Below are 26,433 nucleotides of genomic sequence, written 5' to 3' on the forward strand. Positions count from 1 at the left end.
TTTATTAGATCATTAACAAATTGCTCATTGTTAATATTTTTGATTTGTCTAAATGTTATATATTTAGGAGCAGCTTTTGGCAATTTTATTTTCCAGACACAGTAAACTAATGAATGATCACTCATGCAATCAGACATAACACCAGAAACAGATATTCTATCAGGGTGGGTTACTAGTGTCCAATCCAAAAGTGTAGAAGAAATATTACCAACTCTTGTAGGCTCTTTGATTAGTTGTGTAAGGCCAGCACTATTTACTAAGTTTCTTTCATTTGATGATGAGCGATGCAGCCAGTTACTGTTAAAATCTCCCAAAATTATAATTTCATTTTGCTTTTTGACAGAACCTAGAGTTGCAAGAATAGATTTCATAGAGTCAGAAGGAACAGGAGGAGTTCTATAAATATTCATAATGAGCAATTTTTTGTTAGTATGAAAAACAATATCAATAAGTAAACATTCAAAGTCAGTCGGCTCAACAGATGGAGTGATACGCACAGACTTAAGCTCTGAAGAAACATAAGTTGCTACACCACCAGCTCTAGAGCCTCTGTCTGGCCTAAATAATATATACCCATCAAGTTTCACCTCATCATCAGAAATATTACTATGTAGCCAAGTTTCGGACAGCGTTATAACATTTGGCTTATGTTGAAGAACCCACACTCTTAAAAGGTCAATTTTGGATGTAAGACTTCTTATATTAAGATGTACAATTTTTAGTCCCTTAGCAGTCTCCATCGTAAGTGACCCAGCTCAAGCAATTGAAGTGGAGAAAAGTGGGAAGAGGTGACAGGAGCAAAAAGACAAACAGACACAGACACACTCTACACACACACAACAAATAAAACTGAAAATAAGAATGGCGAATACCCATCACCACTCCACTATATGCTATTCTTACTCCTCCCTCTAAATTTGCCAATACATCTCCACAGTGTAGCTTTTGGGGCACCGAGTCATCTTTCTACAGCATCCATTTAGTTGTGATGTCCAACATATTTCAGTAACTGTGTAGACACTATGTGGCATCAAAACTTCTGTTGGGCTTTTTTTTTTTTTTTTTACTCCAAAGTGTACAAAGATCTATGTACTGATTTGTAGCTGTTGTCTCCTTTAGCTTTTCAGAATAAGTTGTACCCATGTATTCCTAATTCCCTGTGTGCAGATACTAACTCAATCTCGCTTCAGTAGTACAGTGGTGGCTATTCAGCTGTCGTGGCTGTGTTCCAGCCCCTGGAGCTCATTGTTTCAATCACCGTGTCAGCATCCGCCTGTCATGCAACCCGCTTCTGCTGCACAGAGGTGAGTCAGCTCCTCACTGTTGACCTGATAGTGTTGGTTCACCAGATTAGTTACCCGTCCTTCAGATGAATGAAGTATTTATGTGAAAACGGTGCTTGGAGCCACTGAAAACGTAAGTTTGACAACAGGTAATAAGGTGGAACTTTTTGAAAATGCTCCAACTCTGTGTCGATGATGGAAACTCTCCTGGTCCTGGTAGTTTTACAGATGACAGTTACTGTAATGACAATCCAACTTGGTCGTCTGTCCATACGTACGTTTGTGTTCTCCCACTGTTCATGTTTGTAGAGTATTGCTCTGCAGCATGAGTGTCTGGATTCATCATGAAAACAGACAACAGCATCCACTCTTGGCCTGACAGGAAAACAACATCTTTTCCAGTATTTCTGATGTTTCAGCAGAAACAGACATTGTTTTGAAAATGTTGTCATGTAAACTCAAAGCTTTTCTGAAAGGAAAACACAAAAACGATGCATTTTCATTTGAAACTTTCTCATGTACAGGGGCCGCAGTGACCGTCTGTGTTTTTCATCTTCCAGGAGCCTCAAGTCGTCGTTCAAGCTGTAGAAGGTCCGGTCACCACTCAGGCTCCGCCCCATTTCCAAGCAGCATCTGTTGCCATACCCTCAGGTAGATGAAATAGGTGTGTTTGCCATGTGAATCTTTTCAATGTGAATTAAAATCCCACTGACAGTGTACTGTTGTGTTGCAGGTGGCGGCCAACTTTGAAAACCCAGGGGATCTGGGCAGAGCCAGATTAAGACACTGACGTGCCCTTGGGCAAGTTCTTTCAAAGTGCCCCCTCTAAGCTAAAATTCTGACGCCTACAAAATCCTAAAGCACTTATTGCCCCCAAAACACACATTTAGTGTTAGAACAGGAGCAAATACCCTGGTCTAAGCTGATCTATGAGCCCTCCGGTTGCATAGAAAGTAACCCACTTTTTTACTCAAAGAAAGCAACCACTCTGAAAACTTCAAATACCGTATAAAAATCTGGAATTCGGGTAAACATATAAAGGAGGCTAAATAACAGGGACAGTGATACTGAAAGCAGTTCAAAACTTTTTTCTTTATTTCATTGCAGTCACAGTTCATGGACAAAAAAAAAAGATAAAATCTGAAATAATCATCAATTTGCCTGAAAATGCTCAAAGCATTTTCATTACACAACATAAACAGTCATTCTCACAACAAGAAAAAGAACTAGTTCAGAATTCTAAGAACGACAATTATTTTGACATGTCCATGTTTCTTAAGTGCAATTTTGCAGTAAATAATAATAATAATAATAATAATAATGATAATAATAATAATCACAAGTTAACAAATGTAATGGAAACGCTCATAAGTGCAAACATAAAGCCCATGACATGTGGACCATTATTGTTTACAACCACATTTTATCGGTTCAACCCGGTTACAAGAGTAACAAGTTCAGTTCTTCTCTTTCACTGAAAAAACGCTGCATCGCATCATTGAACATATCACCACTTCCTGCCGGCTTTTTCTCACAACATGCAGAGAGAGCCTGCAGCCCTTCTTCTTCTGTGGTGTCTGTGTAAAATAAGGTTGAACATGCAAACAGCACACCTAGTGGCATGAAGTGCAAATGCAGCCATGGCGTCGTACTATTGAATGCCGAATATTGACTGCATGTAATGCATCACGTTGATGCAAGCCGGGTAGTAGTGGGGCCCCATTAGATAGGTTCCCGACGTGTCATTGTAAATTATCCGGGGGATTTCAAGTTGTGTTGCTGATATCCGCTGTCTGTCGGGGCCATCCTACTAGCAACTAACCGCTGAGCACTTGGAAAGGGCCCCATGCGGGGGATTTTCGACATGCTGTCATTGCAGCATCTGGCATAGCGCCTTTAATTTGTCATTGAATTTGACTGATGATGTCGGCCGTCCCTCGGGGCCCCCTTCAGCTCGGGGTCCTATGTGTAGCGGCGCCTCAGGCCGGAGAGAAAGCAGCTGCTGTGCTCATTCCGCCTCGGATTTAAACAAACAAACAAACAAAAATCCTCGGCAGTGGATTTCACCAAAAGAGGGCCCATGAGTTTTCATAACCCACCAACCCTACGTAAATTACGCCTCTGCTCTGGTTATGCGGCTACTGCCATGTGCCCCTGTAGGTCTCGGGCCCCTGAGCAATTGCCCAATTGCCCTAATGGTTAATCCAGCCTTGGATCTGGGTTCTGCTGAGCCTCCAGCTTACCAACCGAACTGACCCACACACATCAACTCTGATCATTGCAAAACTGCTGCTTGAGCTTGTCTTTCTTTTTATGTAACCTTAGGATATGAAATGAGAGACGAGAGGCTTTCAAAGAATGTATTTGAAGAAGCTTCATGGTGGTAAATGTAGATTCTGCCTCCGACTTTTATAAAGCGAGGAGGAGAGATTAAGGAAGAACGTATAGGAAGGTCCATATATGAGTGCAAGCTGCAAAGTGATATATCATTGCTGAAATGTTATGTATTACATAATACTTGTGCAAAGTGGATTTGTTTTGAGCTTATTCTATGAAATTAAAATGCTTCAGTTCAGTAACCCTCCTCTGGTCTGGAACTGCTTAATTACCTGATGAACACAACACCAGCAACTTAATCAGCCGAGACATTTGGAGCAGTGGCGTTAGAAGGATGTTCTCAGCAAGTAACTCTGAGTCTTGCTACCTATAGGGGCAGTATGCATAGTTTGTGTTAATGGATGATATTTTCAATTTATTAATGTGTTATTGTTTTATGACATTTAAACACTTTTACCATGCACAATTTGGTGACATTTGCATTATTATAATTTACACATCTACAGTGTTTGGTTATTTTCAGTTAATATACTCATTACATTGAAGGACTAAAATAGGAGCTTGTCACTTTGAGAAACTGCGGCAATGGGTGTGATGCTAGGTACTGTGGGAGAGGCGGCCTGAGGAGCTCACGGTTTTTCTGACCGTGTTACCGTGTTGTGGACATGTTATGTATTAGGAAAGTGTTAGGGACAAGTTGAGATCTTTCAGGTTTTGTGCATATTTAAAGCCGTGTTTGGAATTTCTGTTTTTTGCATATTTTTGTTCAATAAATGTGAAAAGAGGAACTTTTGTGGAGGACACACGTTTTTGGAAACACGAGTCAACCATAAGCTCCTGTGGATGGTTTGATTGGAAAACCGACTACACTACCTGCTGAAGGGTTTCAGGGCTCACACACCAGCGATGCTATGTGCTAAACATGATTAAAGTCTGACTGATACATTCATGAACAGCGATCTGGGACGCTCAGTCTACAGTCTACACACTGCGTCTCTTCCTGGAACCCTGGGATCACATTCGGTCCAGTGTAGCTCTGGTGGGGCGCCGGTGTGGGCCCTGAAAGTAATCGGGAGACAGTAAAATCATATGTTCTTGGCTCACACGAGGCACCGTGGGGTTGCACTGCAGTCACAGAGGCCATACAGCATTTTGGACGACTCAGCAAGGATCCTCTTTCTCTGCACACCGCAGCCCTCCTGGATCAAGCTACACAGAAAGTCAGGTGCCGGAAGGAAAGTAAATACATGTTTCAGTATTTTTTTTTCATTTTGCACATATAGTCAAAACAATCTGACTATGTGCAAGGCAAAAATAAAACAAAAAAACCAAAAGGCTTGTACAAATGCCGCTCCCACACAAACTCAAAGAGAAAAAAAGAAATGACCATGTAAAAGTCTTACATGGAAAAATGTCATGAAGTCCACCACAAAAATAGAAAAACAGAGATCAGACAAAAAATACAAAAAATAAAGCGACGTCGCTATGAATGCTTGGCCGCCACAAGCCAGTTCTCCCTTTGGTAACTTTTCTGACTCCTCCTGCTTAAAACCCAAAAAGTCAGAAGGATCGTGAGGCCCCGCTTTCATGGTCTGTACTCATACTGTGAGTACAGACATACGTATTTCAAAAGAAAACCTCAGTGGAACAACAACTCAGTTTTATTCAGATTTATTCTCAGATTTATATGACAGTGTTTGAAATTTCAACTGATTTTTCAAACTCACAGGAATTTTATTATCATTATTATTATTATTATTATTATTATTATTATTATTATTATTATTATTATTATTATTATTTTAAATTTAGGAGTTTAAATGGCATCTAGAAAGACGGGATCCCACGAGGAGCCTCCGAGTCAGGAGACCCCACTGGCAAAGATAAACGTGTGTGTGTGTGCACGCGCGCGCGCGTGTGTGTGTGTGTGTGTGTGTGAGTGTGTGTGTGTGTGATTACTTAGATATGTATAAAATCACACGAATATAATATACATATACACTGCTAGCACTAGGCATGTTTTCCAGAGAAACAGTTCAACTGTTCAATTCAAAGGTTGAGAGGCTAAAATAACCACATTGGGAAACTATTTTTTGAGTGCATCACAACTTGCTTGATGTTTTTATTTCCTTTATTGAGAAAATGAAAATGTTTTGTGTCTCCAAGCAAATGCTCACATGAAAATGACACTTTTGAGTCATAAAGGGTGCAGACTGCTGGCTTTAAAGAAGGAAGGGGCCACTTTGAGCAACAAAGTCTGAAAAAGTGAAGGGACACGCATTTTGAAGTTCTTCTCTGGGGATGATGTGCACAATGTGTCAAATGTGCCACAATGTTTCAGAAAAATATCTGTTTAAAATCCGGGTCATCAAACAAATTAAACCACCAGATGAAAACGCAGAACAGTAACAGTGTCAGATGCCAGAAAATAAGGGATTGACTCCGCACTAATGAGGTTGACGTCTCTAATCGTAAATGGATATCTCGTGACGTTCGTCATGGAGACAGTCTTTTGAACGACTCTTTCAAGCAAATGGCTCCTCACGAGCCGGCTCCCTTCAAAGAGCCAGAAATCCCAGCTCTGTTAGGACCCTGTCCATCCACTCGTTTCATTATATGCAATTCTTCTAAAACTCCCGTGAGATAAAACATCTCTGTATGATTTGAACCGTGAGCTGCAGGCCGCTATCTTGGAATACTGTGTCATCACGATGATCAAATGAATTATCAAAACGACTGGGAAAAAGTCGCGCCCAATTTACATAACATTCTCGTCCAAAAGAGAACAATCCAGCCGGGCTATTTGGATTCAAGCTTTATTTCTAACAAAGTTTTCAGGCATATACATGGTCATTTTTGAGTGGAAGTAAACTTTATTCTGATTTAGACAGGAATAAAAAGCCCCAGGTAAACGCATGGACTGTCTTATGGTAGTAACTCCACTTATTAGCTCCTAACTCCATCTCTGGGTCTGTGGAGCTCATGGTGAAACAAAAATGCAAAAACTTGATTGAGAGAAGTTGAACCAGAGAGAAAACAGACTGAAAAAATTCTCACTAAAACAGGAACTACCCACTTCCTCTTCAGGGGTGGTATCATAACGTATTAAGTGAGTTTGGTTTTCCCTGGAACCAGTGAGTCACCCTTTGAGTCTGTGAGAAGAAGTTCATCTGGGTCTGAACTGTTGCTGTCCTAAAGTTTTAAGGTAAGATCTTCATATTGACTACAGAACTGGGGAAATCTGTAATGGTGATTTTATTAGAGAGGTGAAACCTCCTGTTTGGAGATGAAACTAAGATTATTGAGCTTGACTTGAAGAAAGCATCAGTTTGATATGAGACTTTAAGTTCAGGTTTTTCTTAGCTCCTTTGTCGTGGCACCCTGTATAAATCTATACAGACAATTTGTAAAGCACGAGTTTATTTATTTATTTATTTTTATTCTGTTTGCACATCAACCTATCTTTTAAAAAGATTGATCTCGTGGCTGGAAAAAAAAGGCCGAGACCGGCAAAAAACCTGGCTAAAATGGCAAAAAATTGAAAAAGGAACTACAGCAAAACTGAAAGATACAAAAAAAAAAAAAATTACAAAAATGATTCTAAAATGGAAAAATAAAAAAGACAAAGATTCAAAGTGGCTCAAATTGTTAAAATAAGTATACAGAATATATCACTTCAAAATGTAAAAAGGAAGAATACTATTAAAATGGAAAAGTGGTTTTAAACAATTAAACTGAGTAATTGACTGAAAAGGCTAAAACAATGTAAAAGAAACCGACAGATGAACTACAGTCAAATTCATTCAAAGTTTGACAGGTTTTCTTTATCAAAAAAAAAATATTGCATCCCCCCCTAAATGTTTAATATATGTGGAATTAGAAAACATAAATAGAAATGAAAGGAATATGAGTACTTCATTAATCCCACTGTCAATTTTTTTTTAAGTGTTGTTTGACACAAAACAAAATATATATGACGGTGTGGAGGTTACAGAAATGAAGCAGACGAGTATGTATGAAGACAGTTTATATTCGATTCTCCACTCACAGCTGTCATGCAGACACCATTTTGACAGGTTACTTCTGCCATTTTAACTCCCACCGTCAGTGCACCACACCTCCCCATGTTACCAAGCTCTGCCCCTTCTCATGTGAGAATTTCCTAATCCACAAACACCATAATGGAATAAAAATAAATCAATAAATAGCAATATGTACAAGTCTTAACAACAGCAACTAGAGTGTAAGAAATAGAAAAGTCAAAACAGTTCACAACAGTCATTAACTGATCAAAGTTTGAAGCAATAAATTGGAGTTCAGAAGTTCTTTGTGGTTTTGTGTTCAGGTGATTAAAAAAGTCACAAAAGGTGGAAATTCCCCAATCCAAGTGACCTTTTATCGTGATCTTCAGTTGAAGCCAAAGTTTCCTGTATTTTCAAGTTATTTTTGATGATTGATCCACGTTATTGCTTAAAGCGGACCTTTTATGCTGTTTTTCAGTCACGTCATATAGGTCACAGAAGCCCAAAAACCTAGTATATAAGTTTGTTTGCCCCAAATTAATCTTATGCTTGAAGTTTGAGCGGTCTAAAAAGTGGCTCTGAGGAGCCCTCCTCCGAACAGCCTTATTTTCACAGCCTTCTTTACGGGATGCACTTGAATGCATCTGGCCATGCCCACTCTCTCCCACATGGTGGGGGCACAGTCAGAGGCACGTCCCCTCGACCATTTCAGCTTAAGTTTCAGTTTCAGTTTAAAAAAATTGGTGTAGATAGACAAGGAGGAAAAAGACAATTTTCAAATTTGAACGTATTTAATGAGGCTACGGCAACACATACTGCTATAACCACCTATCCGGGGCCGGCCAAAGGCTGGATCCTCTTCCGGGGGGGAGTGGTGTTCCTCTTGTTGACTAGACAAAAGTAAGATTTCAGAATCGCGTGTTTGAGTGTATATTTCCTTAAAAGTGGAGTGCGCAATTGAGGGAGGTGACTGAATTTTTCTCTTCTGGGGGATCATACAGAGGCTCTGGGAGGTAATATGACTGTAAAGACACCTTTTTAAAGTGAATTTTGCATAATATGACTCCTTTAAGTAATTTTAATGAATCAGCAAACTGGGAACATTTGAATTAGTATCGCAGTGTATTTTGTTTGCTTTGCATCAACTGAAAAGTTCCCAAAGTTTCAGCTTAAAAAACAGGAAACTTTGAGGAAGCTGGCAAAATAGTCCGAATTAATGGAGCAATGTCGGCTGGCAGGCAAGGTGCAAACCCATCAAAGTGGGATGTCGAGGATTTGTGGGCCAATCCCTCTGCAAGGCCTATAAGATGTTAGGCATCACAGGAGGCAGCAAGCGATGGGCCATCAAGTCAGCCAACAACGCAGCAGAGGTAGCGTCGAGGTGGCTGTGGATCAGGAGGACAGAGGCGTGGCGTGTAGGGTAGCGCTACCTGGACACAAGTTGGGGCCTGATCAACCCCGGCTGGGTCGCCTGGGTGAGGGAGTTGGGGCCTGATCAACCCCGGCTGGGTCGCCTGGGCGAGGGGGTCTGATTGTTGAAAGACCCGAAACCCCTGAAGACCCCAGGTTACATCACTGATGATGTGTCCAGGGGCACCACAAGGTGTATTTCAGAACAGAGGAGGAACTTCTCTTTAATCTGCAGCTCGGCACACATCTCCTCTCCTGAGACGTGAGAGGACGCTGGCGTTGCTGTGTTCGCCGCTTCTCCATTCTCCAAAGCTTTTTTAAGCTTTTTAATGCATTTTTTAAGCTTTTCAAGCCCTAGTTTCTTTTTTTTTTGACATTTTGCCTGTCTGTCTTGGCCCGCGCCTGTTTTACTGTTTCTAACTCGGACTTTTAAGTGACTTTTCAAATCTACCTGCTTTATCACTCCTGAGTATCGGCCGCGGCCTGTTGCTCATACCTCCACTGTCGGCGGTTCCCCTGGAGAAGCAAGCCTGCCCCTCGACGCCGTGCCTATGCTGACGGGTGACACCGTGTCTTCGGGTCCCGTTGTGAGGCTTAGCTGTTTCCCTGGAGGCGCCATCCTCCCCGTCCAGCCATCCGAGCGCCGACTGTGATCAGCTGTTCTCCTGGAATATCCATTCTGGTCACCACCGCCCTCCGGGACTACCTGCCATCGGGCCCTGGGATGGGTCAGCCAGCTGCCTGGATCCATCTTCCTACCCGGCTCGTCCCGACGTTACTTTCCAGCTGGTTTCTGCTCCAGTTCGTGTTTGGGCTAGCAGCGATCACTGGACCAACTAGCGACGAGTTAGCCAGCTTCAGGCTAACTGCACCGGGACCAGGCATGTCTCTGAGATATTCCGCCTCGCAGCTGCTCAAACTCAACAACCTCTCCACTCCATCCTGCATCGGAGCCATCAGACTTCATGGACTCCTTCGACGACCCCGCTATGTCCATCGGAGTGCTCGGAGAAAGTTTGTTTACTTCCAAAGCTGCCCTGCTACGGCTCCATCCCTCTGGGCTCCAGAAACTCGCGGCGCACTCTGCCGACGTCATCCGAGCGCTGGGGCCGATGGGACTTGTAGTCAGAGGCCCGGAGTCGACCACTCAGTCCTGCGGAGCCTGCGGCGACACCGCCCCAGAGATGTTTTAACCCTCCAAATGGCTCTGCTAAATGTGCGGTCTCTATCCAACAAAACTTTTGCGCTAAATGACTTCTTTGTCTCTCGAGGGCTGGATTTCCTGTTTCTGTGTGAGACCTGGCTCTCCTCTGGTGAGAATACTTCGTTTTCTGAGCTCTGCCCACCCAACTGCTGTTTCCTAAATTCTCCCCGAACATCAGGGAGAGGTGGAGGCCTTGCCTCCATCTTCAAGTCGTCTTTTCACTGTCGGCAGATCCCTCAGAATGGCTTTGCTAGCTTCGAACTGCAACTGTTTGAACTAAATCTGAATCCACCTTTTCTGTGTGCAGTGGTCTACCGTCCCCCCAAATTCAACAAGGACTTCATCTCGGACTTCGCTGATTTTCTGTCGGGGCTTGTGGTCAGATATGACAATTTCATTATCTGTGGTGATTTTAATATCCATGTTTGCTGTGTCTCACAGCCTCTGGCCCGGGATTTTCTGAACCTCCTTAACTCATTCAGTCTTGTTCAAGCTGTTGATGGCCCCACCCACGAAAAGGGCCACACTCTTGACCTTGTCCTCGCCCATGGCGTTTCTGTCAATATTGATGAGATCTGTGCCATGGCTTTCTCTGACCACTCCCCAATTTTGTTTTCTGTTTCAATCGAATGCTCAGGTAGTCTCCATAAGGCCCCCAAACTGGTCTCACGCTCTCTGAACCCATCTACTGCTGAGCAATTTTCTGCCGCCTTCAGTGACTCGTCGGTGTGTAGGCTGCCTTCAGACTCTATAGTCAGAACTCCTGCTGATGAGCTTCTCTCCATGTTCTCCTCAGTCTGCAAATCAATTCTGGACTCCATTGCTCCTCTCAAACCCAAGTGTCCCAAAACTCAGACCACTCCATGGCTAAACACTACCACGCGTGCCCTCAGACGCATCTGCAGACGCGCTGAGCGCAAATGGAAGAAGGACCGCCTCCTCGTTTCCCTTCAAATCCTCCGCAGTTCCCTGACAGCCTACCATCGAGCTGTGAAATATGCGAAGGCTCAGCACATCTCTAATCTGATTTCCTCTAACTGTCACAAACCCCAGGTTCTCTTTCACACACTGAATTCCCTCATCAACCCCCGTAATGATCCCCCCGTCAGGCCCTCCACTGCCCTCTGTGATACCTTCCAACAATTCTTCATTAGCAAGATCGCCGCACTCAGGCCCTCTACTGGCCCCTTCTCACCCCCCATCCCTCCCCCCCTCCCCCTGTCAGCAACATTCTCACGGTTTGAACCCGCCTCGGTAGCTTCTCTCTCTGCCGTAGTCAGGCACCTGCGGCCTTCCAACTGCCCCTCTGACTGCCTACCTTCGCGCCTTCTCAAGGATCCAACAGTCCTTGACTCAGTTGCCCCCTTCCTCCTCTCAATAGTCAACTGCATCTTGTCCACTGGTTGTGTCCCGCCAGCGTTCAAGCATGCTGTGGTGCACCCTCTATTAAAAAAGCCCAACCTCGACCCCTCCTCCGTTGCAAACTTCAGGCCCATCTCCAAACTGCCCTTCCTCTCCAAAGTCATCGAGCGTGAAGTATACTCCCAGCTGCAACCATTCTTAACAGATAATAACAGTTTTGAAAAATTCCAGTCCGGTTTCAGATCTGGCCACAGCACAGAGACTGCCCTCCTGAGAGTCCTTAACGACCTGCTCTTAGCTACGGACTCAGGTAGCCCTGTGGTCCTGGTGCTTCTCGATCTCACCTCCGCCTTCGATTCAGTGGACCACAGGGTCCTACTGTCTCGCCTCGAACACCTGGGCATCAGAGGTACAGTTCTGGAATTTTTCCGTTCCTACCTGACTGACAGGAGCTTCTCTGTTCAGCTGGGAGACTTCACCTCCTCTGCAGCCCCCCTCTCCTGCGGTGTGCCTCAAGGCTCCATATTAGGCCCCATTCTGTTCATCCTATACATATTGCCCTTAGGAGATATTATAAATAAATATAATATCTCCTTCCACTGCTACGCGGACGACGTTCAGTTGTACCTCCCCTTCAAGGCCGACGACCCTGCTGCTCTCCAGCCTCTGTTTGACTGCATGTCTGACATTAAGGCATGGATGACAGCAAATTTCCTCAACCTCAATGAGGATAAGACTGAGGTTATTGTATTTGGCAAAGCCGCCCCAGCATTTCTCTCCAACGCCCTGGGTACTCTTGCCTTGAAGTCCAAGCCAGCTGTCAGGAATCTTGGTGTGGTCTTCGACAGTTCCTTCAAGTTCGAGCAGCAGATCAGCGCAGTCATCAGAAGAAGTTTTCTCAACCTGAGGACTTTAGCCAAAATTAAAACTTACCTTCCCCAGGCGGGGCTAGAGCAGGCCATTCACGCCTTTGTCACCTCACACCTGGATTATTGCAATAGTCTTTACACCGGTATTGATAAAGCCCAACTCCACCGCCTGCAGCTCGTCCAGAACTCTGCCGCCCGACTCCTCACCTCCACCAAAAAACACGCTCACATCACTCCGGTTCTCGCTTCCCTCCACTGGCTCCCCGTCCGCCACCGCATTGATTTCAAAATTCTTTTAACAGTTTTTAAATCTCTTCATCTCCTCGCCCCTCCCTACCTGACCGATCTTCTCCGCCCCCTCAACTCTTCCAGAGCGTTACGGTCGGCTGACCAACGCCTCCTCTTCATTCCCAGGACCAGGCTAAAAACCAGGGGGGACAGAGCCTTTTCTGTTACTGCCCCGAGGCTGTGGAACTCCCTTCCCCCCCACATCCGTGCGGCCGAGTCTGTGGGAATTTTTAAATCACTGCTGAAGACCCACCTCTTTGCCTTGGCCTTCAGCTAGGTCTTTCCATGGCGCTCGAGTTTGAGATGTGTTTTAATTTGTTTGTGCTGTTTTGTCTTTTCACCGTTTTTTGTTTGTTTCTACTCTCTGCACTTGTGTGAAGCACTTTGGCACGGCTAAGCCGCTTGTAAATGTGCTATATAAATAAACTTTTACTTACTTACTTACTAATCAACACAACTTTAACATTTGACGTGAGTTTTTCCATTGATTGTGTCTGCATTTAATTTAATCCACACATTGTAAAACGCCATATATGTTTTCTCATTGTTGATACATTCTTCATTCTAACCCTCCAGATATAATTGATTTAAATAAGTTCTTTTATCACAATGGGTTTGTGACGGCTCTCTGCCTGTCTGCGGGTTCCGCAGCATGGATGACGTCAGCGTGGTCAGAGTTTCAGTGTTTTTATCTGCAGGTACATCAGTCAACAGATACATAACCACTGGAGAGCCTTTCCAAGCCGCTCTCCTGGCAGCACACAAGCCCAACAGTCCTCAGCTGTAGTCTGACCAACAACTCGTCGTCTTAATCACGCCCCACACCACCACATACCCCCACCCCTCGACTCAGGTCGGGGAGCCATCCGGCCTAGTCAACACCCCCAACCCTCCCTCATGACAGCGAGAGAGAAAGTCCGCCACAGTCATCTGTGGATCACCTTGAACTGCAAAGCACTGAGTGATCTGGGCGTTGGTATCTGTCATGCAGTGGAGCCAGTGAAGCAGAGCAGAGACTGAATGAGCATCCCTGGAGGTAGTACCACAGGGAGTCGCCCACCCACAGAAAGGCGAAGGCTTCCTTCTCCACCGGGCTGCACCAGGTCTCCCTTTCTAAGAGCTTCCTGCTGATGTACAGCACAGGGTGGTCAACACCCCTCACCTGCTGGGACAAAATGGCCTCCGAGCCCCAATGGCAGCCGGTGTTTGTCATCTTGGGGAGGGTGAGACAACACGCCTTCCAACTGAGGCAGCAGACCCACGGAGATCTGAGTCTGTCTCTTCGACTGCTCCACCAACGAGTCCACTGGTTTTTCCCATTTATTTTCATCTTCTTTTAATTTATTCCACAGTATGCAAAGCATTGTGTATGTTTATCATGATTCATATAGTCTTCATTGTAACCCTCCAGGTACAATTTATTTAATTATTTCCCTTTGTCACAATAGGTTGTACACAGTCTCTCGGTGACCTTCTTAAATAATCCAAGACTACTAAAATTAACAAATACAACACATACAGGAGCAACACTGACTGACAACCGAGTTCTGAGTTTTGTTGATCAACAGGCAGTGAAGGAAGCTTGAGTACTTTCAGAAGGTTCAAAAAAGTACTCAAGATAATTAAAATGAGCAGTTTTGTATTTATTTTCACAAACAACCAATGAGCCCTCCTTGCGATCTACATACTGGCTTCAGATTTACATTGCTGTCATGTGCATTGCTAAAGTTAAGTTTAGTTAAGTTGATTGACTGGAATACTTCAACTTGTGGTTTTTTTTTGTTTTTTTTTTTTGAGGAACTGAGGGAGAAATTCAGAAACAGCTGACAGCTGCATAAATCATAAAACTGAAGTTCTTCACTTTCTTTGACATAAAATTGTCGAAATAGCGTCATGCAGCTACCACACATACTTCATGTCAACATTTCCAGTGAGTTCACTCAGAGAAATGCACTGTCTCTGTGTCATTGTGTCTGTAGTTAAATAGAGTCTCATATTTAAGTTATTATTATGTTATTTATTTATGTTTTTTTGGTCTTAGTCTTGGTCTCAGTCTTGGTTTCTACCTAAACCGGTCTTGGTCTTGACTGGTCGGTCTTGGTCTTGGTCTTGGTCTTGAGACGCTCTGGTCCTGGTAGTGTCTTGGTCTCGATGGAGGCAGTCTTAACTACAAGTTTAATTATCACTTAAATACATCAAGCCACTGAAATCATTCAGCGCAGGTTTACTGTTGACAGAAGATTAGATTAGAGTTTATTGCCATTTGTACAGGTTAAAAAAAAACAGTTTTTCAACAGGTACACTGGAATTCTTGCGTTTCACCAGTCAGATTTTTGCGATCAGAAAGAAAAAGAATATTAAATATGAGAAGAGACTAAACTGTACAAATAGAAAGTAAAAAAACAATATATAAACAGCTGTCAAATATACAATATCCTAAAATATATACTGTATACAAAAAAAGGCTTCCGGGAAATACTAAGAGCAACAGTGTTTTGTGCGGATTGAGAGCCGAGTGTGACATGTTGATCTACAGATGCTATTGCACAGATTAATAAATTATATTGCACGAGGACTTCCCAAGTTGCTAAGTTATGTTTCATGAGGAGTAAATTACATTGCACAAGGAAGTGAACAAGAATAGATAAGTGGTACTGAGGTAGAGGGATACTGCACATGAGTAGATTTGTCCATTTGAGGGGGTTACAGTGTATTGTGTGTGGAGGCTGGTGGCATGAGGTGTTTCCCCTCTTTCATGTCCTGAGCCACCAGCCTGACAGTGGCAGGGAAGAAGCCGTTGTGGAGGTGGGCCCTGTGAGTGCTGATGCTCTCAGGCCTGCGGTGTCTCAGGTTGTAGCCAGAGTCTCTCCACTGGAACAGAGCGTGGGTTGGATGGTGTCTGTCCCTGAGGATGCTCTGTGCTTTCCTCCTGCTGCGCTGCGTGTAGATATTGTCAATGGATGGGAGGTGAGAGCCGATGATCCTCTCAGCCAAGGTGGTGTTTCCATACCACACTGTGATGCCGCTGGTGAGGATACTTTCAACGAGTCCTCTGTAGGCCTGGGTGAGGGGCTTGTGTTTGAGTCCAGCTTTCCTCAGCAGTCTGATGAAGTGCAGTCTCTGCTGGGCTGCACTTTATCAGACTGCTGAGGAAAGCTGGACTCAAACACAAGCCCCTCACCCAGGCCCAGAAGAAGTGTCTTCTGAGCCCATACGACAGATTTAGTTTTTTCTCCAATAAGGTGCTGAGTTGATGTGTGAGCACTCTCGAGTCAAATCAGCAAATCCATGGAAGCAAGTATTTCCTTATGACTCTTGGCACTGCCACACACAGCTGAAAACATAGAAGTTCAGCATGGATCATGACTTACTGTTTTCCAGTACATGTGCACCGAGGGCTCACGCTACCACCATTCATACTGATTGTTGATGACGCCCAGGTTTTTTCAATGTATGTATCAGACCATAAAGGAGTCATTTGACCCAGAAGGGTGGGGTGTGCCGGGGATAAGCCGACCTTTTGTTATGTGATATAGATCTTCTCTCTCACTGATGTTCCTTGATGGTGTTCTGTACTGTCTGTACCCGCAGCTGTGATTGCCTCATTTACATGAAGGGTAGATTTCCTGGCACCACCTGAGCTCTGGTCGTCATGTACATTGACAGCTCCATTCACATGCCTTTTCACATGACAAAAGCTTGCTTATCACATTATGGGTCAAATGACTCCTCTCCTGTCTGATACTGGGATAGGGACAAATGACCCTTCTCTTGTTTGCCAAGTGTTAACCTGTGGATTTATATGTGACAGCAAGTGGAGCAGCTCTGAAAATCGCAGGAACATCTGGACGTGGAACATGGCTTCTTCTAACGTGGCTTCTTCCTACACCTCGGGAAATATGATGGTGGTCACCCACATGCTCCCAGCGGCTCCCAGCGGGCTGCAGCAGCTGCCGCTGGATGGAAGACACAAGTTCAGGAAGGGACATCCCAAGGCGCTCGGGGTGAGTTTCTGATAACAGACAAACCAGACCATTCTCTGTCAATTTTCGGGTTAAGGTCAATATTCCAGTTTCTGAAACATTTGGAATAACCCGTTTACATACTTAAACAGATAGAGTTACTCCTGTTTACATGATCAGGGTTAGGAAAAAGAGTGTTTAGCTGGCAAGACGTGATATGTTCAATGAAGCGATGCACCCTTTTTTCAGTAAAAAAAAAAGAACTAAACAATCGTTTCTGCTCATTTTATTTACTTTGTAGCAGTTAAACTGCATCACAAGTATTTCCTGTACTCAAAAGACCAAGATTCCTTATGGATAGAACATGTGCAGAACAATATTTCATGTCCCTGTCGACCGATGGGCATTTATCTGTTGATCTGTTGGGTTGCTCTGTGGAAGTGTCTAGAAATGACTATGTTGTAATTGGCATTTAATAAATAAAGTTGAACTGAATTGAATTGAATTTATATGACCAGAAATTCGGGTTCGAAAAGGAGTAGCTAACCCAGGGGTAATATTCAGGTTTTTTAAAAACTGGAATATGAGCATATTTGGGTTTTTGCACATGTTTCCATGGCTGTGCTCAACCAGGTTATTGCGAATATCCCAGTTAAAAAAGGGTTACTGCCTGTATGTAAACATACTCACTGTTTCTTGGATTAATACTGACAGAAATAGATGGAAATATAGCAGCTTGGGATTTTTGTCAAGTCCTATAACCAAGGTACGGTCTGTGAAGACATCAGGACATGATTTTATGTATTTGTCTTTGTATGACAATATATAATAGCTTGGTTATTAAATAATCAACTTTTTTAGGCAATAATTTATTCCTTAATTTTAATTGCATTATGGGGTCCAGACTTCCCAATTTCTTTGAAAATTTATTTTTAAATTTTTTTTTTAAATAATCTATCCATCTTTCTATTGAAATAATTCTTGTTTTCAGTTGAAATACTAATAAACTCTTAGGCCTCATTCACACATATGCGGCTGTGCGGGCGCAGATCTGTCTGGGTTTGCATGATGTCTGTGCGGAAAAGTCAGAACTGCATGCAACCAGATCAGTCCTTTCACACTGAACGCGCGGGGAACGCGCGTCGCCCGTTCAAATCCGCGCGGCGATTTCTAAATGGAAATCAAGTCTATTTTTCTGCGTGGGCTGTGCGCGGTGTCCCATTGAAACCAATGGCATAAACGCACATCTCGTGTCAACTAGGCGTTCTATGCATGCATTGAGCTCATGTCTGCCCACAAACTGGTCTACACAACAGGCTTTTGCCAGTGTTCTGCTCCGTCTATTTTTCCGTGCAGCTTGGAGCGGGTCCCATTGAAAACAATGAAGACACGGCCTAGTTGTCATATATGCAGATATATGTTCCGTTTGAATTTACTACTTGGCGTAGTTGAGAGGAGCGCGCGTGTCTAGATACATATATCTAGAGATCTATATCTTTAGGTCTATGCAGTCTAAGCCGGAGCTGCGGAAGCCGCATTGTGTTGTGTGTTTTTGACTACCGATCCTTTATTTACAATCTATGCTGCCGATGCTGATGCACGTTTCTGGATGCCTGCTCTTGGGAATAAACATCCTTTCGCTCCCGAAACGCCTCTGGAATTACTTCAAACATATTACACTAGTAGCCCATTGCCGCGGACAACCCGCTCACGCAGACCGCACTGGTGAGAAAGGGACGCCTGAACACGCCGCTCCAGCACCCGCGCCGTCTCCGCGTCCGCCCCGTGCCCGCGCAGTGACCGCGTATGTGTGAATGACGCCTTACCCCGAAATTCCACGTTCTGTGTGTGGTCCGGTCCGGTCTGGTCCGCTCCGACCCCCGTAGCAAATACGTTGCTATTTTAATGACTGTAGCTGATTCCACTGTAGCTGATTCCACGTTTTGATGTTCAAAACGTATGAAAATCTTCTGCTAAAATCTGAGGGCGTGGTGGTAGCCATAGCAGCTTGACATTCACCATGAAACTGCACAGCGTGACTTGTCTGAACATGGTCCAATCGCCACCTCATTCGTTGATCAGAGTCCTGATCTGATCAAAGCTATCTCACGACAATGACCATTGGCCGCAGGGCCACCTGCTGGAAACAGGAAGCGTGGTGTATATGCTCCGATCTGGTACAAACCAATCCAGCTCTGATCATCAGGTGATGATGATAACTATACTTGCCCATCGTGTTACCCACTAGAAAACAGGAAGTGAGGTCGACATGCTGCTTTAACGCATTTGATCAGACTCTGGCCCTGATGACTGACAGTCTCATTTAAAGTCCTCCGGTTGCAAGGACCTGGTCAAGGCTGCTGGCAGTTTAATTACTGTTTTTGTTGTTGTTGTTGTTGTTGTTGTTGTTGTAATCCTCACCATTGTTTAGAATTTGATACTGCATGATAGAATACTATTGCCGAATTTTGATGTTGCAGTGTGCATCCCACACCTGCGAGCGTTGCTTCGCTAACTCCAAACTTCATGCCCCATCAAAAAAACCTTGAAACACATGTTTCCTGTTGATGATTTTCACAGTTGGCAAGCTTAACGGATTGTAAGAGGATACAAAATGCACCTTCTCCTTCTTTTCATGAGCTGTTGGATCGTTACAGGTTTGAGTGAAGATACAGTTTGTATGTTGGTTGGTATGTTGAACGTCAGGAGTGGTTTACGAGCTGTCTGTTTCTGTGGCTGTTTTTTTTTTATGTTTTCTTCATGGTAAAGGCAGTAGGATGGGGATGGATGCACTGATGTGCAGACAAGAAATGTGTTTGTTTCCTTAGGTGTTTTAACAAGTTAGAGCCCAATTGCCAACTTGCCCTTCATCTTTAAAATCCTGGAAAAAGTAGTTACAACTCAGCCACGTGATATTTATGTACAAATGATCTATTTGACTGAAATTTGTAATGAAATGTGTGAAAAACTCCATTAACTTTTCTTTTTATGCAGATGATACATAAATCTATTTATCTATGAAATCAGATGACACAGATGAAGTCATACAAGTTGCAATTCTCTGCTTGTGAACGCAGATAAAACAGAAGTTCCTATATTTGACTCAAAACACCTGAGAGAGAAATATATGTAAACATATAGTAACACTGGGTGGTATTACTTTGACCTCCAGTACCACTGTTGTGTTACAGGTAACATGAGACAACGTTTGGTTTGTTGCCATGTTGAAAGTTGTGAGTGATCTCCAAATTTTTGTCTGGATGTTATTTGGGTTTTCTTAAATATCAAGGCTGAAGAAAGAAATATGTTTGCTTCAGAGCTTCATCCAATTTTTTTAATCTGCACATATTAAATATTACTATTTGAAGAATGGACCATTCTCCAACGATGATGGTTTAAAGCTTGGAAGCATTTTTTTAAATATGTGTATGCACTGAAAATAGATTGAAGTATAAATAAATGAGTGTTGACAAGTTGCCTTGGACTAAAATAAATTGTTTCCCTTCAGGACTCGAAGTGGAGGCTCCACCAGTGAAATATTATGGACTAAGAAACACCCAGCAGCGACGACGTAAAGTCAAAAATAACCTTAAAATCAGGCGCAGTGGGCAAGAAATGATCGTGTTTTTGTTGTTCTGGCTCCTTCTTCTTCTTTGGAGTAATAGCGGGTGGCTACCAACAACTTAGGTGCATACCGCCACCTACTGTGTCTCTTGGCTTATTTGTACTCGCAGCATATCGCGAGATTTTGTGCTCCTCGCGCATGCGCATCTCTGCTTCTCCGGCCTGGCGGAACAGAGGCGCAGCGGAGCAATGCGCGCGCTGTGGGTTTTGAGAATACGGAGCGGAGCGGAGCACACTGGACCGGACCTGACCGCAGACGGATTATGTGGAATTCCTCATTGTCACATTTTTATGCAAGAGACTATGAATAGCAAAACTGAGATAAATAAGTGTGTAGTAGACCTTCCAGAGAAATCAATGGGATTTTTTTTTTCTGGTTCAAAGAAGTACTGAAGATTTTTCTGGAACTCGATTTGAAGCCATTACTCATTTTTTAATGACACCGTTGAGTTTGCTGAAATTTCACTGACTGCCCAATAAAGGGTTAACTTAGATTTGATTTCTATCTATCTATCTATCTATCTATCTATCTATCTATCTATCTATCTATCTATCTATCTATCTATCTATCTATGTATTTATCTATCTATCTATGTATGTATCTATCTACAGCCAGAATGCAATCCAACGTCAGCAGTCCAGTGAAATGAAAAAGTTTTTACACCTCGCAGCATAGAGATAGCCCGATATGGATTTTTTAAATTATTGGTATTTTTAAAACTGGGCTGATGCCAATCTGCATCAAAATGCTGAAAATTGGTGCCAATGATCGTTCGATCCCGAGCGCACAGCATCCATGAGGCTGTATTGTATTCACCATGTCTGGTTGTCTGTTTGTCTGTCCATTTGTTCATTCAGATGTCAAAATGCCTCCTCTGCATGATTTTTTTTTTTTTGTGTGTGTGTCAAAACCACTTCAGAACCCTGCCTGAGCATGGTCCCCAGCCTGGCGAAAGGGTTTTGTTCAGGCTCCATTTTGTCTGTCTGTCTGACGGGCCAGACGGATGCTTCGGCGGCCAGTGTGTGTCTGTCTGGGCTGTGAGCTGTGTGATCCCCTCACATGAGGGTTTCCAGTTGTATCAGATTCTCTCTCATTCTTTCAAAACAGTTTGTCATCAGTCGGGTTTCTGCTGTTTGTCTCTGCAGACCGTTCAGATCATGATTGGCGTGTTGACTGTGATGGAAATTTCTCATGTATGCATGCTGTTTCTCACTTGTAGTGCTCACAGAGATATTTTTTGTAAACAACCGTAGCTCACACACTCCGATGTGTGGGGAACCGCGACTGCTTTGTCTACCGTAGCTCCCACACTCCAATGTGTGGGGAACCGCGACTGCTTTGTCTAGAATTTACTTTTCCTGATAATCTTAGCGTAGCAGCTGCGGGCACTCGTGGGAGTCTTCCTGTATCCAGCCTGCGGCTGGGTGCAGTCAAGGCCCCTGGGAGTGAACGCAGCAGATAGTTATTAGAGGCTTGCACGCCCCTGCGAGGGCAGAACTCACTCTGTTACTCTGTTGACTGTGTGACTTCTCCTGCTGTACAGCTTAATAAAAAGACCAAAACGAACTCGCCGGCTGATGCATTTTATTAAAATAAAATTGCCATAACAGTTGGCGTTGTCGGCAGGATCCTACGAGTGGAATCCGGCGGGGGACGGGGACCCGGTGATCGGCCATCCTGCGGACAAATTGCTGCAGCCCCACCGCCATTGACGGACTCTACGGGGACTGGGTTCGCACCTGCCGACCGGACCACCGCTAGGATCCACGAACTGGTTTTCCCCCTTTGAGGGAAAACTCCTACAAGCACCCGGTGAGTTCTTTTCATATTGGACTGGTTGGAGGGCGAGTGACTGATGTAGTGCCGGTCACTATAATAACAGCATAAAACTTCAATCTTCCCAGAGTAGTGTTTGGAGTGGGAGAGAGAGATTGGAGAGGGTTTTTTAGCACTTTTGCACCCTCGGGTCTGGGCTGGGACCGTAGAGGCGAAAAGGCCGTTGGAGACGTCCAATTGAAAATGGGTAACAGATCTGTTAAAGAGAAGAGTCCTCCAGACACCCCAATATGTAACGACATGTCGAAAAAGTATGGGTCTGAGTGTGTGGTCTGTGTGAGAGAATGGAGTGAAAGGTTTGGTTTCCCCGAGGGGGGCAGTTTGAGTGTGAATCAGATAAAGAAGGTCGAAAGAGACATTCAGGCGGAATGGGATAAAATGATGACTTCGAAGGGGAAGTTGAAGCCTGAACATGTGCAGCGACTGGAGATGCACAAGAAGTGTATTACAATTTGGAAAACGGAAGCAGAACTCACTCTGTTACTCTGTTGACTGTGTGACTTCTCCTGCTGTACAGCTTAATAAAAAGACCAAAACGAACTCGCCGGCTGATGCATTTTATTAAAATAAAATTGCCATAACATGACGCTGCTGTTTGGGATCGCGACGGCTGTCTACCAACCTTCACTGGGAGTTTTCAGCGGGATCTTTGTTTGGGGAGCTTTGATCGTGAGTCCAGTTTTCATGTACCTCTGCCTTCAAGCCGTCTCTGTCTTCACAACCAGTTTAAGAGAAGGACGCAGCATACAGGACTTCAGAGGCAGGGCTTGGCATGGTCATTCATTTAACTCAAGTTACTTTCAGAACATCACTGGGTGGAGTTTTGAGCTCGAGGCCAGTTAAGTCTGAGAATGGAGCAACAGAAGATCATGTGACTGGCAACTCTTATATATAGTATACTGTATATGAGTGTCAGTGTCCGTTTGTGTGTGTGTGTGTGTGTGTGTGTGTGTGTGTGTGTGTGTGTGTGTGTGTGTGTGTGTGTGTGTACATGCGAGCAATTGTGGTGAACGTGTGGCTATGTTTTTTTTTTTTTAATTATATAACCCTCCCTTTGTGTCTGCACCGCTTTTTAGGTGTGCTTTAGGTTCGGGAGGGAGTTTGTTAGGAATATTCTGATATCTGTTTAGGTGGACCTTCTATCCTTCACCCAAAAAACACAAAATGACAACAAATGGCAATTTGGAAGTATATTGAACAAAGAAACATGACAATTAACTATTTACAATGATCATTTCACCCACATCTTTTGCAATTCCAGAGATTTTTTTTTCCAGGAAATGTCCTCTTCAGACTGGCCAGACAGGTAATCAAAACCAGGAGAAACAATAAAGGAAAGAAAGGAAAAACTACTGAGTGCACTCAGGAAAGTCTTACCTCCCTTTACAATGAGTGTCCATAAGATGGCCCAAGATGGTGGAGCTGGGGATGCAGACTGAGATGAAGAGGGAGACGAGGATGGACATCAACCCAGAGTGGCATGCTCTCGAAGAATGAAAGATAAAAAAAAAAGAACAGCCAACACAGATGTGCAGGACAATTACTTAAAAAAATATATAGCCATTCTCTTCAGTAAAGTCACCATTCTAACAGTCTGTCTTTTTTTACTCACACCGGGCAGTATGTGAACAACATAACTTCCAATATGATATTAATAATAATAATAATAATAGTAATAAAATAGTAATAATAATAATATAATAATAATAATAATAATATTAATAATAATAATAATAATAGTAGTAAAAAATGTTATTTATATAGCACCTTTCTAGAGCATAAAAGTCACAAGGTGCTTTACAAAAGCATAAAACAACAAGGCATAAAAGCACAGAGCAAAAATGGACATAAAACAAAACAAGATAAACAACAAATCACTCAAAGGCAAGTCTAAAAAGACAGATCTTGAGCTGCTTTTCAAAAGTGTCGACAGTGTCCACTGATCTTAGATTTGCTGGGAGGGTGTTCCACAGAATGGGTGCCACAACCTCAAATGCGCAGTCTCCTTTGGATTTCAGCCTTGAACGAGGAACTACCAGCTGGAATAAAACATATAATTCAAACAAAGACAAAATAGGATTTTCCAATTATAGTACAACAATATACAAGGATTCAATAACATAAAACGTCTTCTACCATCTGCACACGAGCAACAGTAATCAGCACAGCATCAACAAACGGCAAAACAGCAATCACATAAAACTGAGCAACACATGCAATATGAATCAACAACAGAAATTTACTTAATTCCCCTTAAAAATATCCCGACTGGTCTTTCACACGACTTAATGCTGTTATCTCATCTTTAACCTCACTTAGCAGGAGTCAGCATGCCAAGGCAACACTTAAAAGCAGCCATAACTCACCGGCACATCAATTTCTATGGGGTTCAAGGAGATTTCACGCATCTGGTCAACTCCTTTGCTTCTGTGGTTGATCTCGATATCAAAACATGTAAATAAAATCTCATCTCTAAAGTAATTCGAGCTTCAGCTCAAAAACAGCATCTGCATAGCCTGGCGCAGGCCAAGGGGAGAGAACCACAATGACCGATCTCAGTGAGATGGCCACTGGCAGCCCTTTTTCATACACGAAACTCTTTAATACTCATACGAGGGACAATAACAGCTCTCTGCTGCCACCTAGTGACCAAGTTAAAGTACTAATTCTGCATAAATCAATTAAATGGTAATATACGTGAAACAGACACAATTTGTTACGGTGTGTGGATCTGAGGCTCAAGCGCGGAAAAGCAAGCAGAGGCAGGTTGGCAGGTTAAGATGGCGTTTATTCACAGAAGTTCTTAAAGGCTGGAGTTACACTCCACCAGTATTCCACAGAGATGAGCTTCACAGAGTTCCCAGTAGAGCAGCAGAGGGGAGGAAGGTTCCCAGAGGTTGTCCAGCAGAGCGGTGGGCGGTCAAGGTGGGTCATGGAAATGGTCTGGAGAGCTGGCTGAGGCTGGCTGTGAGCTGAGCTTCCGTGTTGTTTCCCCAGATGGGTGCAGGCAGCATAGAGACGGCTACAGACTGGAAATGGGGAGAGCAGAATTAGAGGAGCGCAAACAACAGCCAAAACAGGAGCTGACCGTGTTCTCAGAACAGCAACTAACTGTGGCGAAAAGACAGTCCGGCATCACCAGTCAGGTTAAATAGGGAGGAGAACAGGTGTAGGTGATCAGACCACTCTGCCACAGGTGAAGCTCATCAGATGATTGAACTGAGCCAGCTGCCTCTGCCCACACACACTGAGACACACCTGAGGAAAACAGAAAAGGGAGGGGGAGAGGAGGAGAGACAGGCCAATCCTGCCCCGGCATGGTGGCAGAGGTGGAGGGCATGACACAATTATTAACTTGGGGTTATCAACTCTGGTTACAATTACATACTGATTTTTTTATTTTTTTTAATACTGTGACGGACTTGGGTTTTTTTAATTCCAAATTTTTTTTAAATGCATCTTAAATGAAGTCTGATTGATTGGCGTTTTAAGAATAGGCTCAAGACCCACCTTCTTAACCACCTTCTTAATGCTTTTAACGAAGTCGTTTTCCTGTCAATAGTATCTTAACTCATTTTCTCTTACTTTTTTTTTGTTGCCATTTTCGGTGTTTTAGTTAATTTTCTCCAAAAGACCCTAAACCAAAAACTTGAAAGCAGTGGTACTCCCCACTCTCTCTGGACCACGAACAACAGAAGGGATGCCTCTGGAAAATCCTCAGGATTGGTTGGGCAGATTAGTGCACCAACACCAGCGTCCTGGAGGAGACCGACATTTCCACCATCACTGCCTCCATTGCCCAAAACCAGCTTAGAAGGAATAGCCATGTGGTTCAAGTACCTGACTCTCACCTCCCGGAACAAGTCCTGTATTCACAGTTTGTCAAATGGAAACGGGCCCCTGGGGGCCACAAGAAGTAGTTTAAGGATAACATAAAGACAAACATGAGGAAATTTCACACAGACATTAAATCCTGGGAAGACATGTGAAACCCATGTTACCTGACTGCCCATGAATGCACCACGCCATGACCATGTGGTTTCAATGAATGTGCCGCCATCTAGTGGTCAAGATGAGGAACAACATACAGTGCAGTCTGTGGACCCCACCCTGTCCCTGCCTGGCCAGCAGGGTGCAGCAGCTGGAGCAACAGCCCAACCACCACCACCTGGTGCAACTGCATATGACTTCACTGACCACCAGGGGTCGCTGCGTTCACCTCAAAGAATCTTTCT

General features: G+C 43.7%; 1 protein-coding gene across 2 annotated transcripts in view; it reads left to right on the forward strand.

The window, feature by feature from the left end:
- LOC115388435 (membrane-spanning 4-domains subfamily A member 4A-like) overlaps nucleotides 1-26,433 on the forward strand; it is a 76,879-nt gene that overhangs the window by 37,894 nt on the left and 12,552 nt on the right. The window contains exon 9 of one of the 2 annotated variants that reach the window (XM_030091581.1): nucleotides 3,504-3,803. The exons of the other annotated variant lie outside the window; for it this stretch is intronic. Within the exon in view, the coding sequence (XP_029947441.1) occupies nucleotides 3,504-3,538 (35 nt within the window). The 3' untranslated portion in view covers nucleotides 3,539-3,803. Of the gene's footprint in view, nucleotides 1-3,503; nucleotides 3,804-26,433 lie in introns of those variants that run through there. 2 annotated transcript variants of the gene reach the window in all.

This window comes from Salarias fasciatus, chromosome 5, assembly GCF_902148845.1.
Source record: "Salarias fasciatus chromosome 5, fSalaFa1.1, whole genome shotgun sequence".
Taxonomy (NCBI): domain Eukaryota; kingdom Metazoa; phylum Chordata; class Actinopteri; order Blenniiformes; family Blenniidae; genus Salarias; species Salarias fasciatus.